At 44.1% G+C, this 11,869-nt stretch overlaps 1 protein-coding gene across 1 annotated transcript in view; it reads left to right on the top strand.

The window, feature by feature from the left end:
- The first annotated feature begins 692 nt into the window (after positions 1-692).
- ZDHHC20 (zinc finger DHHC-type palmitoyltransferase 20) overlaps positions 693-11,869 on the top strand; it is a 40,155-nt gene continuing 28,978 nt past the window's right edge. Inside the window, exon 1 of the mRNA XM_033146314.1 lies at positions 693-886. Coding sequence (XP_033002205.1) covers positions 724-886 — 163 coding nt within the window. The 5' untranslated portion in view covers positions 693-723. The remainder of the gene's footprint in view (positions 887-11,869) is intronic.

Raw genomic sequence — 11,869 nt, 5'->3', positions numbered from 1 at the left:
CTTGGGGCGAAGCGTTTGCTGAAGCGCAAATTCATGACCAGCGAGGCTCGAAATCTCTTCTCTCCCCCCCCCCCACGCCCATCTTGTGATCACTAAGCCAGGGGGTTGTTTGGGGGGGTGTGTGTGTACGAATGCCTCTTCCGACGACTCCGAAGAACGGTGGGCTTCCCTGAGCTGCTAGGAGGACTGCAGAGCCGAGGGCGGAAGCGTTTTTTTCCGCGGAGCCCTCCGCGCAGCAGGCAAGGGCAGGGCTGCCTCGCCCCCCGCCCCCCGTGACCTTGACAAGAAGCTGAGGTCTCGGGAAGCCGAGGTGGCCTTTTTGCGCGAGGGGAGACGAAAGCGGCCGAGGAGGGCAGCCGCTCTGAAGTGCAAGGAAGGAAGCCTGTTCGGGAAGCGAGGGAGGGAGGAGTCCGCCGCCCGCCCGCCTCAGGAGCCCTGCGTATCCTTCCCTTGCCTCGCCTCGCCGCGCCGCCCTCTCCCCTGTCGGGATTTTGTTCCGTGAGGGTAGCAAAGGCGCCTCTTCTTCTTCCCGCCCTCCCGAGTCGCAGCGCAGAGGAGGCCGGCCGGCCCTGCCCCCTTAGCGGGCGGGCAGGCGGGCGGGCGGGGGTGGCTGGCAAGGCGGGCGGGCGGGCCGAGGAGGCTTCGCCGCAGCGGAGAGCCGAGAGGCGGTTCCTGGCGGTGGGAGCAGCAGCAGCAGCGAGAGCGGCGGCGGCGGCGGCGCAGATGGCTCCTGCGGGCGGCGGCGGCGGAGGCTCGACGGCGGGGAAGATGGCGCCGTCGCACGTCCTCAAGTGCTGCCAGAAGGTGCTGGCGTGGGTGCCCGTGGTCTTCATCGCCCTGGTTGTGGCCTGGTCCTATTACGCCTACGTGGTGGAGCTGTGCTTGTGTGAGTATAAGCGGGCTGGGCGGGCTCAGGAAAGGCGCTTCTTGGGATGCCCCTGAAACCGCCGCTGTCATGGGGGTTTGGCGGCGGGGTGAGTTTCGGGTGGAGGCCCTCCTCTTCTCCTCCACATCCCCCACCACAAAAAATAAACATTAAGTCCATTAAACGTTAATGGTGGCAAGGCAAGTCTTGTGCTTCCTCCTTCCCCAAATCAACCACCGCCTCCCTCGTTACTTCCTCCCTGTTGAGCAGCCCCGAGGAGCAGCCCAGCAGCAGCGGTTATTCGTGGCTAAAGGGTATTGGGGAGACCTGTTGCCTCTTTTTCGCCCTGGTATCTGGCACTGCCATATGCACAGGGTCTGTCCTGGGTGGTCTGCTGCGTTTATGAATCTGGAAAGAGGTAGCAGCAAGCACCACACACTCGCGCGCTCTCTGTCTCTGCACTTCGGGTTGTTAAAGTGGATTAGAGGCTACCCTTCAAGGCTTGGCGCTGAAGGGAGCCGAAGGAGGAAATCCACCCTTTTGCAGCTCTGATTGTGTGTGCAACAGGGTATTTCTAGGGCGGAGCAATGCTATTCCATGCACGTTTCCTTGAAAGCACCTTTGTGTTCAGATTATAGCCTAAATAAGCCCCTGTTTGGTGTCAAACATCAGAAGTGTGCATAGGATTGAAGCCTGAACAAGCCCATGTCGAGTGTTAAAATCTTGGACGCTTTAGGTTTTGTGGGACTTGCTGCTTAACTGATGTGTGTTTGTTAGTAGGCAAATGCTGGTGTTACTGAACATTGCACTATGCTAAAATCCTTAGGTTTTCACTCTTCCCTGTAAGTTTTTGCTTCAGTTTCAATTCATTTGAGGCTGCTATTAACCATGACCCTATGGTGCTTTGGTTGATGCTAAAATGCTCTTGCAAGTCCCTTTTGTTGGACAAAATTTTAGTGGAGAGCTTGCGGGCAGAAACAGCAGTCCTTTAGCACTCCTGCAGTGCTTCATTGTGCTTCTCTTGTCATTGCTCCTTTTAAAGCATACATTGAACAAGGTTCTTGGTGAGATAGTCTGGGAAGGGTCTGATAATTGATCCTTATGGGTGGTAGGGTAGTTTAGCATAAGACACTCCACCCCAAAGAGAAATAGAATGATAGTTTCAGAGATAAATTTCAATTGTATGGTACGACATTAGCAGGAGTCTCAACCTCTGCTGTTCATGAAATGATTATGGGTGCCTCTTCAAGATCACTTAATACAAGTTGTTCATGTTAACAGCAATTAAAGGAGATGAAAGGATAGATTTTTGAAAACAGGCTTCATGCATATTTATTTGCTGAATGGCAGATGTGCTTTAGTGATTGCGAGTAAGGAGTTGTTAACTTATCCAAAGTAAAGGAGCTAAGATTATTTGAGTGTATTCCCTCCAATGAGCGGATGATTGCTTCCAGCCTTGACCATTCTTCTTCTTCTTCTTCTTCTTCTTCTTCTTCTTCTTCTTCTTCAACTTTTGAGTTACTTCACTAGCCATCCTTAAAGTTCTTTGTCCTATAAACAATAATTTGTGAATGTTCCGTGTTGAAATATGGGAATATTTACAAAAAACATGCTGTTTTCCTCTAGAATTAATTTTTAAAAATAAAATATAAAAGGGTTCAATATTCCTGTTTCACATTCTGAAACTTAAAAATAAAATAAAAGCATAGGGTTCTGCCATCCATGAACAGAAGGGCTCCTTCCATTCACAAAAGGCTTTTTCATCTTTGGAGGAATTCTACAGATTGAGTGTGGGGGATGCATTCTACCTATTTCCTCCTCTCCCTGCTGCTTCCAGTACCACATCCTGCACTGTTCTGCAGGACCCCTAAGCACTGTAGAATTTCAGTGTGTGCAAGGGAAAGGGAAAATTAGCATTGTGTTGATCCAGATCTCTAAGCAGAAACTCCACATACACAAGCCTAATGTATATAGACTCAGTGTGTGCAGTTTGTAGCCTGTAAATATAGAGTACAGATTGTATAGAGAGCCTTTGTGCATACTAGATGTACCGGTATGCACTTTGCAGAAGTTATGGCTGGCTGAGGGTGAGGCAAGTGACATGCATTAAATGTCCCCTGATTTGAAACAGGGCTAGTATGTATGCTATAGAGCGAGATGAGCGCCGCAACCCCAGAGTCGTCCGTGACTGGACTTAATGGTCAGGGATACCTTTACCTTTACTTACTATACTGTATCATAAAGCAGAGATACCACTGATCTGATTATTTTATTGAAAAACTTTCTGATATTGGACTAGGTTACTTTTGTTATGAATTTATTATGACGGCAGTACAATACATATAGCATTTAACATAACCTCATACAGGAAACTTAAGATGTTAGAGTGAAATATGTGTTAATATTCATAATGTTTACAGCAATAAAGGCTTCATCTATATCCCTGTCCTATGAAGGTTTTATTGGTAGAGTGCCTGAAGGATTGACTTAAACATACTTTTTAAAACTCCGTAATTCTAGGTCAAAGAATTGACATTCACAAAACCAATGGCTTGGAATATTTTTCAGGTTCTTTGTTCTTTCTTACATGCATTGTCTATTGCCACATGAAGGCCCAGGCTACATATAAGCTTGGTTCAGACATTATGATCTCAAACCTAGAATGAGCCATGTTACCCCTTTGCCAAGTTTCAACAAAGATTTCCTCACTTCTTAAACCACATGTTTTCCATAATGCCTGAGACTATGACTTAAACACTTCCTACAAATTAGAATATCAAACCAGGATCTAATCCTGTTTTAATAACTTGGGTACTAAAACATAAAGGTAAAGGTAAAGGGACCCCTGACTGTTAGGTCCAGTCACGGATGATTCTGGGGTTGCGGCGCTCATCTCGCTCATAAGCCAAGGGAGCCGGCGTTTGTCCTCAGACAGCTTCCGGGTCATGTGGCCAGCATGACTAAGCCGCTTCTGGCGAACCAGAGCAGCGCACGGAAACGCTGTTTACCTTCCCACTGGAGCAGTACCTATTTATCTAAATAAATAAAAAAATTCCTTCCAGTAGCACCTTAGAGACCAACTAAGTTCGTTCTTGGTATGAACTTTCGTGTGCGTGCTCATACCAAGAACGAACCTATTTGGTCTCTAATGTGCTACTGGAAGGAATTTTTTATTTAGTTTTGTTTTGACTATGGCAGACCAACACGGCTACCTACCTGTAACTGGACCTATTTATCTACTTACACTTTCATGTGCTTTCGAACTGCTGGGTTGGCAGGAGCAGGGACCGAGCAACGGGAGCTCACCCCGTCACGGGGATTCAAACCACCACCCGTCTGATCTGCAAGCTCTAGGTTCTGTGGTTTAGACCACAGCACCACCCGCGTTTGTGCTAAATTATTATATCTGAACTAGGCCATCTATATCTCACATAAATACATACCGGTAAATATATGCCTTTAAGCACAAAATACATAAATATATTGAAACAAAATTGTAAGCTATATGTTCCTTCAGTAAAAATGAGTTAATTATTCTCAGGAGTTATAGCTAGCAGGCATATGGGAACCTCAAAAGTTTGCAACTGCTTCGTAAAGCAAATGTGTGTAGCTTATGGCACTTATTTTGGTGGATTAATCTTTGTCTGCTAAGTCTGTGATCTTCCTCTTGCAGATTCTTCTTCTTCTTCTTCGGCAATCACTCAAAGCCGAGTAAGATTGTCTTCCATAAACATGTTTTTAACAATGAGTCCGTAACTGACTGTGGAGGCCAGTTCTGGATCCACACGTCCTTCCACAGTGGGGACATTGGTTTCTGGGCAGGAGTTGATCACAGTGTGGATTTGCCTAGTGTGCCTTCCTCTTAGCACATTTCTCCCTTGCTTCCTGAGTTCGAGTGTCTTCAAAGCCCATGACACCTTTGGTAAAGGCTGTTCTCCAACTGGAGCTCTCGCAGGCCAGTGTTTCTCAGTTGTCAGTGTTTATACTACATTTTTAAAGATTTGCCTTGAAACAGTCTTAAACCTCTTTTGTTGACCACCAGCATTACGCTTTCCATTTTTAAGTTCAGAATAGAGTAGTTGCTTTGGATTAATATTGGGAGGATAAAGGAGAGGTAAAATGTTTAGTTTTAGATAATTTCCATTACAAATTGCAAGTGCTTGGTATAGACAGGCATCACCACCATCATAATTTATTTATATGCTGACCATCTGACTGGGTTCCTCAGCCACTCTGGATGGCTTCCAACAACAATAACTATTAATGATACAGTCAGCTTGCAACTTACATGGGAATTACATTCTGGGGATCATCCTTAAAGCCAAAAGTGCTTATAGTCAAAACACAGAAGGTTCAATGGTGGATGAGATTGCCAAAATATTTCCCACCGGATGCCCAACCCTTTATTATTATTCACCAGCAATTTATTTCAAGGATAAATTGTCAGTGTGGAAATATCTTCACCAGGTTAGCTTGCATCAAGCAGATTAACATTCTGAAAGCAGTAGAGGGCAACCTGCCACATCCACAAACCTATGGATTGAATCACAATTGGTGGAACGGAAATATTCTTATCTGACATTTCTGCCAATTATGTGGGCCAGTCACTTAGCCTAACCTACACCACAGGGTTGTTGGGAGGATGAAATGGGTGGGGGGGAACCATCTTGAGATCCTTGGAAGATAAAGGTGGTATTTAAATATAACAAATAAATACATAAAAAGTAACTGATGTACTCTTGACACACAGTAATATAACACACAGTAGTGATAACTTAATATAACACACAGTAGTAATAACTGTAGTTGCAAGTGTGCTGAACCACAAGGACAAAAAGCTCAGCAACTTTGATCGGCCCCAGGCACTGGTGGTCCTCCCAATGCCACTTGCTTGTCACTCCCACTGTCCCTCACCATTGGCCATGCTGATAGAAAATGGAGACCAACTACTGTACATCCAAACATTCTTAACTAGATCAACCTCCTAACTTAGCATTAGGGATACAGAGTTCACTACCCATGCAGATTTTTCTTTCCCATTACCTGGTGGGAAGTTTGTACTATACTCTGGCAACTCTTTTTCTGTCCATAACTTGCTGGTTGGAATATTTAGCCCAATGAAAGTGCCCCCTTGTTTTAATACATACTGTGATAATATACGCATGAGATTATAGATGAAGTTATTGAAAAGGAAAATCTGACCTTCAAGAGCAGTAAAACCTTTTTGCTTTTCTTCCTGGCGGCCGTCTGTCCTCCTACCAGTCAAAAATCATTGCATGTGACATGCACCATGATGAGTTTTTTTTTTACTCTTTATAATAAAGCACTTGACATTTAGATTTTATTGTGATGTGTAAAAGTCCCAGTCAGAGGCTGATTAATGTGGGCACTTTGCAGTAGGGGACAAAAAGAAGGATGGAGACAGTTTTCTCTGAAATTTGTAATGACTCGGAATGTTAAATGCTATATTCTTTCCTTTGCCTGTCAGGAGAATTACTAAAGTAAAAATATGTGCTTGTTTTTGTGGCTTGTATTTTCCTTTTTATTGGTAGCTTGTACATTGGGTAATGCTACAATAGTTCACACATAGTTCTTTCATATGCTGTTAGTTAAATGAAATGGACGGTACTGACCATAGGCCTAATGAAATTTACTTAGAGGTAACTGAGGCTCATGGGACACGGGTGGCGCTGTGGTCTAAACCACAGAGCCTAGGGCTTGCCGATCAGAAGGTTGGCAGTTCGAATCCCCGCAACGGGGTAAGTTCCCGTTGCTCGGTCCCTGCTCCTGCCAACCCAGCAGTTCGAAAGCACATCAAAGTACAAGTAGATAAATAGGTACCGCTCTGGCGGGAACGTAAACCTGAATTCAGGCTCAGTTGGAAGAGATCAAAAGATGTAGGGCATAATCCACTGGAAAACATATCATACACAAATTCCACTAAAATTTAATGGGAGCACAAATTTGGGAGTCAATATCCAAAGGTAATAGCCAAAGTCTACGGACGCGGGTGGCGTTGTGGGTTAAACCACAGGGCCTAGGGCTTGCTGATCAGAAGGTCAGCAGTTTGAATCCCCACAACGGGGTGAGCTCCCATTGCTGGGTCCCGGCTCCTGCCCACCTAGCAGTTCGAAAGCATGTCAAAGTGCAAGTACCAGTAGATAAATAGGTACCGCTCCGGCGGGAAGGTAAACGGCATTTCCGTGCGCTACTCTGGTTCGCCAGAAGTGGCTTAGTCATGCTGGCCACATGACCCAGAAGCTGTACACCGGCTCCCTCAGCGAGTAATGCAAGATGAGCGCTGCAACCCCAGGGTCGTCCGCGGCTGGACTTAACAGTCAGGGGTCCCTTTACCTTTTAACTGAGGCTCTAATCCTGCACGTGCCTTGCTGTGACTTACTTCTGAGTAAACATATTATGAGATCAGGCTACATGCCTCTTTGAATTCATTGAGACACTGCCAGAAAAGACTACTTGGGATCTCAGTGTAGCACTCTAATTCTTCTTACTGGACTACCACATTTGTGTTTGGGTGGGAATGTCTCAGCACACTACTGCAGAACACAGTGTTAATCGTCAAGGCTGGCAAGTGAGCAAGACAGTTCCTGGTGATGGTGGACAGAGACATAGTCAAAGCAGCATGTGAAGGCAAAAAAACAGAGTCAGTTGCTGAGGGAAGGTGCACTGGTGGGCACCTCAGTGAGTACACAGGGAGCTAGGTTAATCTTTATTAAGAAGGCAAGTTGCTTAGCAAAAGAGCAGTAGGAGAAAGTACTAGAGGCTTATAGTTCCTGGTGAAGTATCGTTGGCTCACATGGTCACCTGATGCAATGCGGAATCAACAGTGCTTTGCCTGGGTGTGGCAGACAGCAGGCGTAATACATCTGTTGTTCTTCCTTCCAGGCAGCTGTCCTGACAATGGCCAAGGGTACAGTTTACATGCCATTTCGTTTCAGGAAAGCTGCCTTTACTGGGGCAGAGAGCACTGTGCTTGAGTTGGGTTGCCAGTGTCCTCAGGTTTATAATGGTGTTCCAGCTGTGTTGCGGGGGGGGGGGGGGACTGGTACAAAGATTGAACATTGTTCTTTTTGCATGCATTATTTGTGTATGAAATGTGGAGGATAGTGGGAGGAATTCAACATAGCGCTATGGCGATAATTCTGTCAGCTTAAGCATTTCAACAGACAGAACAATCTCACCTCTCTTTCCCCATGAACTCTTTCTGTAGTTTTCCCCCTGACTTCCCACAAGTGTAGGAGGGTGGGGGCAACCCCACTGTGCTACTGGAAGTCATTGTGCCAGCTTCCATTCATTGTCAATCCAGCTCAGCCTAAAAGGAAGAAAGCTGTTGAAAGCCTAGGAAGGGAGGTGGGAGATACTTGAAAAGCAGGGGGTGGTTGAGCAGTTTGAGTTTGAGGAGGTGTGTTATTGGCAGTACAGTTTCTAGCAGAATAGGAAACATCTGGGTTTACGTTAGACAGGATACTAAGTGTGGTATCTCCTTTGTGTCTGATTCATTTCCTATACTCTAGACTGGTATTTTCTTGCTCTGTCTTCATTATTAAGCAGCATTTAATAAGTTTTTTATATCCTAGTAGCCTTCAAAACAACTCTGAGGAACTTAAGTAGAGCCAGTGTGGTGTAGTGGTTAAGAGCAGTAGACTCGTAATCTGGGGAACTGGGTTCGTGTCTCCACTCGTCCACATGCAGCTGCTGGGTGACCTTGGGCTAGTCACACTTCTTTGAAGTCTCTCAGCCCCACTCACCTCACAGAGTGTTTGTTGTGGGGGAGGAAGGGAAAGGAGAATGTTAGCCGCTTTGAGACTCCTTCGGGTAGTGATAAAGCGGGATATCAAAGCCAAACTCTTCTTCTTCATGTATGGAAATTGGGGAAGTTGTTTTGAAATTGAGAACTTGTTTCTACTACTACTATTACTACTACTACTACTACTAATCTTATTATTTATATGCTGCCCATCTGACTGGGTTGCCCCAGCCACACTGGGCAGCTTCCAACAAAATATTGAAACACAAAGAACCTCAAACATTGAAAACCTCCCTGTACAGAGCTGCCTTCAGGTGTCTTCTAAAAGTCAGATATATATTTGTTCAAGAAGCACAATACTTTTGCAATACAAATATCATGAGGACTACAAAATGACTCAAGTTATATGATCCATCTTGTCTCCAGTCAATAAGTTAGTTTGTAAACCAGCTGAAGTTGGCAGTATGGTGGTCTGATCATTACACGAACAAGCTGCATTTGAGTATGCACTTTAAGGGGAAATAAAAGTGGAATAGGTCCCTAGTATGTTTGCATACTGGCTGGGGAACAAAAACATTTACATAATAAAAGAGTGATTTAACTTGATATTGCTGAAGGGAAGACATTTAAAATGGTCACTTCTAGATTATTGGGAATGCTCTTAGTTCATTCCTAGAAATAAGCAGCCAGCCAATCTCTTGAATTCCCAAAATAAACCTTTAAGCTTGTCAGAAATTATTCAGTATCAAATATTTGTGTGTGGAGTCCAGATGATTCAGGGTGGGTAAAAAGATGCCAAGACTTTCAGAACAGTGCCATTGGCCTGAATTCAGGTTCAGTTGGAAGAGATAAAAGATGTAGGGCATAATCCACTGGAAAACATAACCTGCACAAATTCCACTAAAATTTAATGGGAGCACAAATTTGGGAGTCAATATCCAAATGTAATAGCCTAAGTCTAGGGACGCGCATGGCGCTGTGGGTTAAACCACAGGGCCTAGGGCTTGCTGATCAGAAGGTCAGCAGTTTGAATCCCCGCAATGGGGTGAGGTCCTGTTGCTCGGTCCCAGCTCCTGCCCACCTAGCAGTTCGAAAGCACGTCAAAGTACAAGTAGATAAATAGGTACTGCTCCGGCGGGAAGGTAAATGGCGTTTTCATGCGCTGCTCTGGTTCACCAGAAGTGGCTTAGTCATGCTGGCCACATGACCCTGTATGCCGGCTCCCTCGGCCAGTAATGCGAGATGAGCGCCGCAACCCCAGAGGCGGACACGACTGGACCTAATGGTCAGGGGTCCCTTTACCTTAACCTAGGGAGAGAATGCTTGACCAGTTCCTTGTAAACAGACATTCTCCATGCATACAACTTCTGAATAGATTAAAAACTCGTGTGTGTGTGTGTGTGTGTGTGTGTGTGTGTGTGTGTGTGAGAGAGAGAGAGAGAGAGAGAGAGAGAGAGAGAGAGAGAGATTGTTGCCAAGAACAACGCACACAGTCTTTGTGACGGGTAGGTTTGTATTCCTTATGGTAGCACTTTGCCAATTTTGTGCCTCAGAAATTGTAGGTTGTACAATTAGTTAGTTTAATCACTTCTGTTGGATGTGCCATTGATTTTCAGAACAGCTCTTGCAGTTCATAGCAAAGAAGCATGGTTGGTTGGTTGTTTTTTCTCTATAAAAATTTCTACCTATACATGTATTTGAATATGACTTCTAATTTGTACATCTTTTTGGTGATGGTTAAAGAATTGCTGCAAGTGTTTTAGGGTACATGATTATTAGTCACCTTTTTGTACCTGTTGGCATATTTCTGCATGAGGGATTTATACCTTGCAATATCTTAATGGCCTTATGATTACTATTACTCGTTACATTTATATAGGTGCTTATCAGTAGCCCCTGACTTACAACAACACAGTATTTCAAAAAACAATTTAATAGCTTAAACCAGTGTTTCCCAAACTTGGGTCTCCAGCTGTTTTTGGACTGAAATTCCCATTGTCCCTAGCTAGCAGGACCAGTGGTCAGGGATGATGGAAATTGTAGTCCAAAAATAGCTGGAGACCCATGTTTGGGAAACACTGGTTTAAATCAACAATAAAATACAGCAAAAAGTCCTTGCCACAGACAGCTTAAACCAGTTTACAGCCCAGATTTAAAACATGAATAAAAAGCTCTTCAAGTCATGCCAGAAAGATTGCATAGGAGGCATCAGTCTGGATATTCTGTACCAAAAAGCAACTCTGTGTAGCCACTTGCCTTGATGAAGCACCTGGAGCAAGGGATGAAGAGGATCCTAAGGTTCTGGTAGGCTATTTCATCAAAATCCACTTCTCTGTAACTTGCAGGTCCTAGTTCATGTCCCACCTTTCGGAGCAATGCAAAAGAAATTTGCTCCATCATTCTGAAATACGTACAGTACAAGGTAACTAATATCCCTAGTTTAGTTATTTATTTTATCCCATGATCAGATAAAATTGTACTTTGTATAATTTGGAAATTCAGTGCTATTGTCTTGCTTTTAGACATTTTCACCCACTCCCTTTGTTTATTTATAAACATGGTGTTTGAATGTGCTTTTTATCTAATCCAACTTGTTCTCACTCATTCTTCTATTCTACAGCTAACATGAATTGAAACATGGTTTGATCTTTTTATACAGAAGGAGAAACTCTTCTATTACAGACACCCCAGTTTAGTGGTGATAGTTTTTTATTTTGAGAAGAAACCCACCCCTCAATGATTTAGCTAATGTGTAATTTCCTTTCCCTCCACAATGTAAAGCATGAATAATATTCAGCAGACCCATTTAGTGCATTAGGTTTGTTGATGATGATAGGATGTTGTGCTTGGTAAACATAAGATTACATTTTACAGGAGCAAATTTTTAGCTATTCAGTGGCTTTGCGAAAACTTTTTTATTGAAAATGGCTGCTTTAGGCTGTGTTGAAGCCATAGAAGTGGCTAGAAATGTTTGTATGTATTTACTCTGCATTTGTGTGTTAGCATTGTCCACCTGTTCATTGTTCCTTGCTGCTATCAAAACAAACGCAAAACAAAGTCTGTGAGGCTTGGCTTAACAAAATGGTGATTAAGCTTCTTTTGTATGTAAAGACTTACCAGTACTTGCAGGACAAGCATAGGTAACTTACAGTGGTAGAATATAGATATCAATTAGGTATTTGAGTTTAATAAAGTGTACTAAATTGATTCCTGAGTGCTGCCAGTGGTCACTATTCCAT

This window comes from Lacerta agilis, chromosome 4, assembly GCF_009819535.1.
Source record: "Lacerta agilis isolate rLacAgi1 chromosome 4, rLacAgi1.pri, whole genome shotgun sequence".
NCBI lineage: Eukaryota > Metazoa > Chordata > Lepidosauria > Squamata > Lacertidae > Lacerta > Lacerta agilis.
The sequence above is the reverse complement of the archived record's forward strand: the minus strand, read 5'-3'. Positions and strand labels throughout refer to the sequence as shown.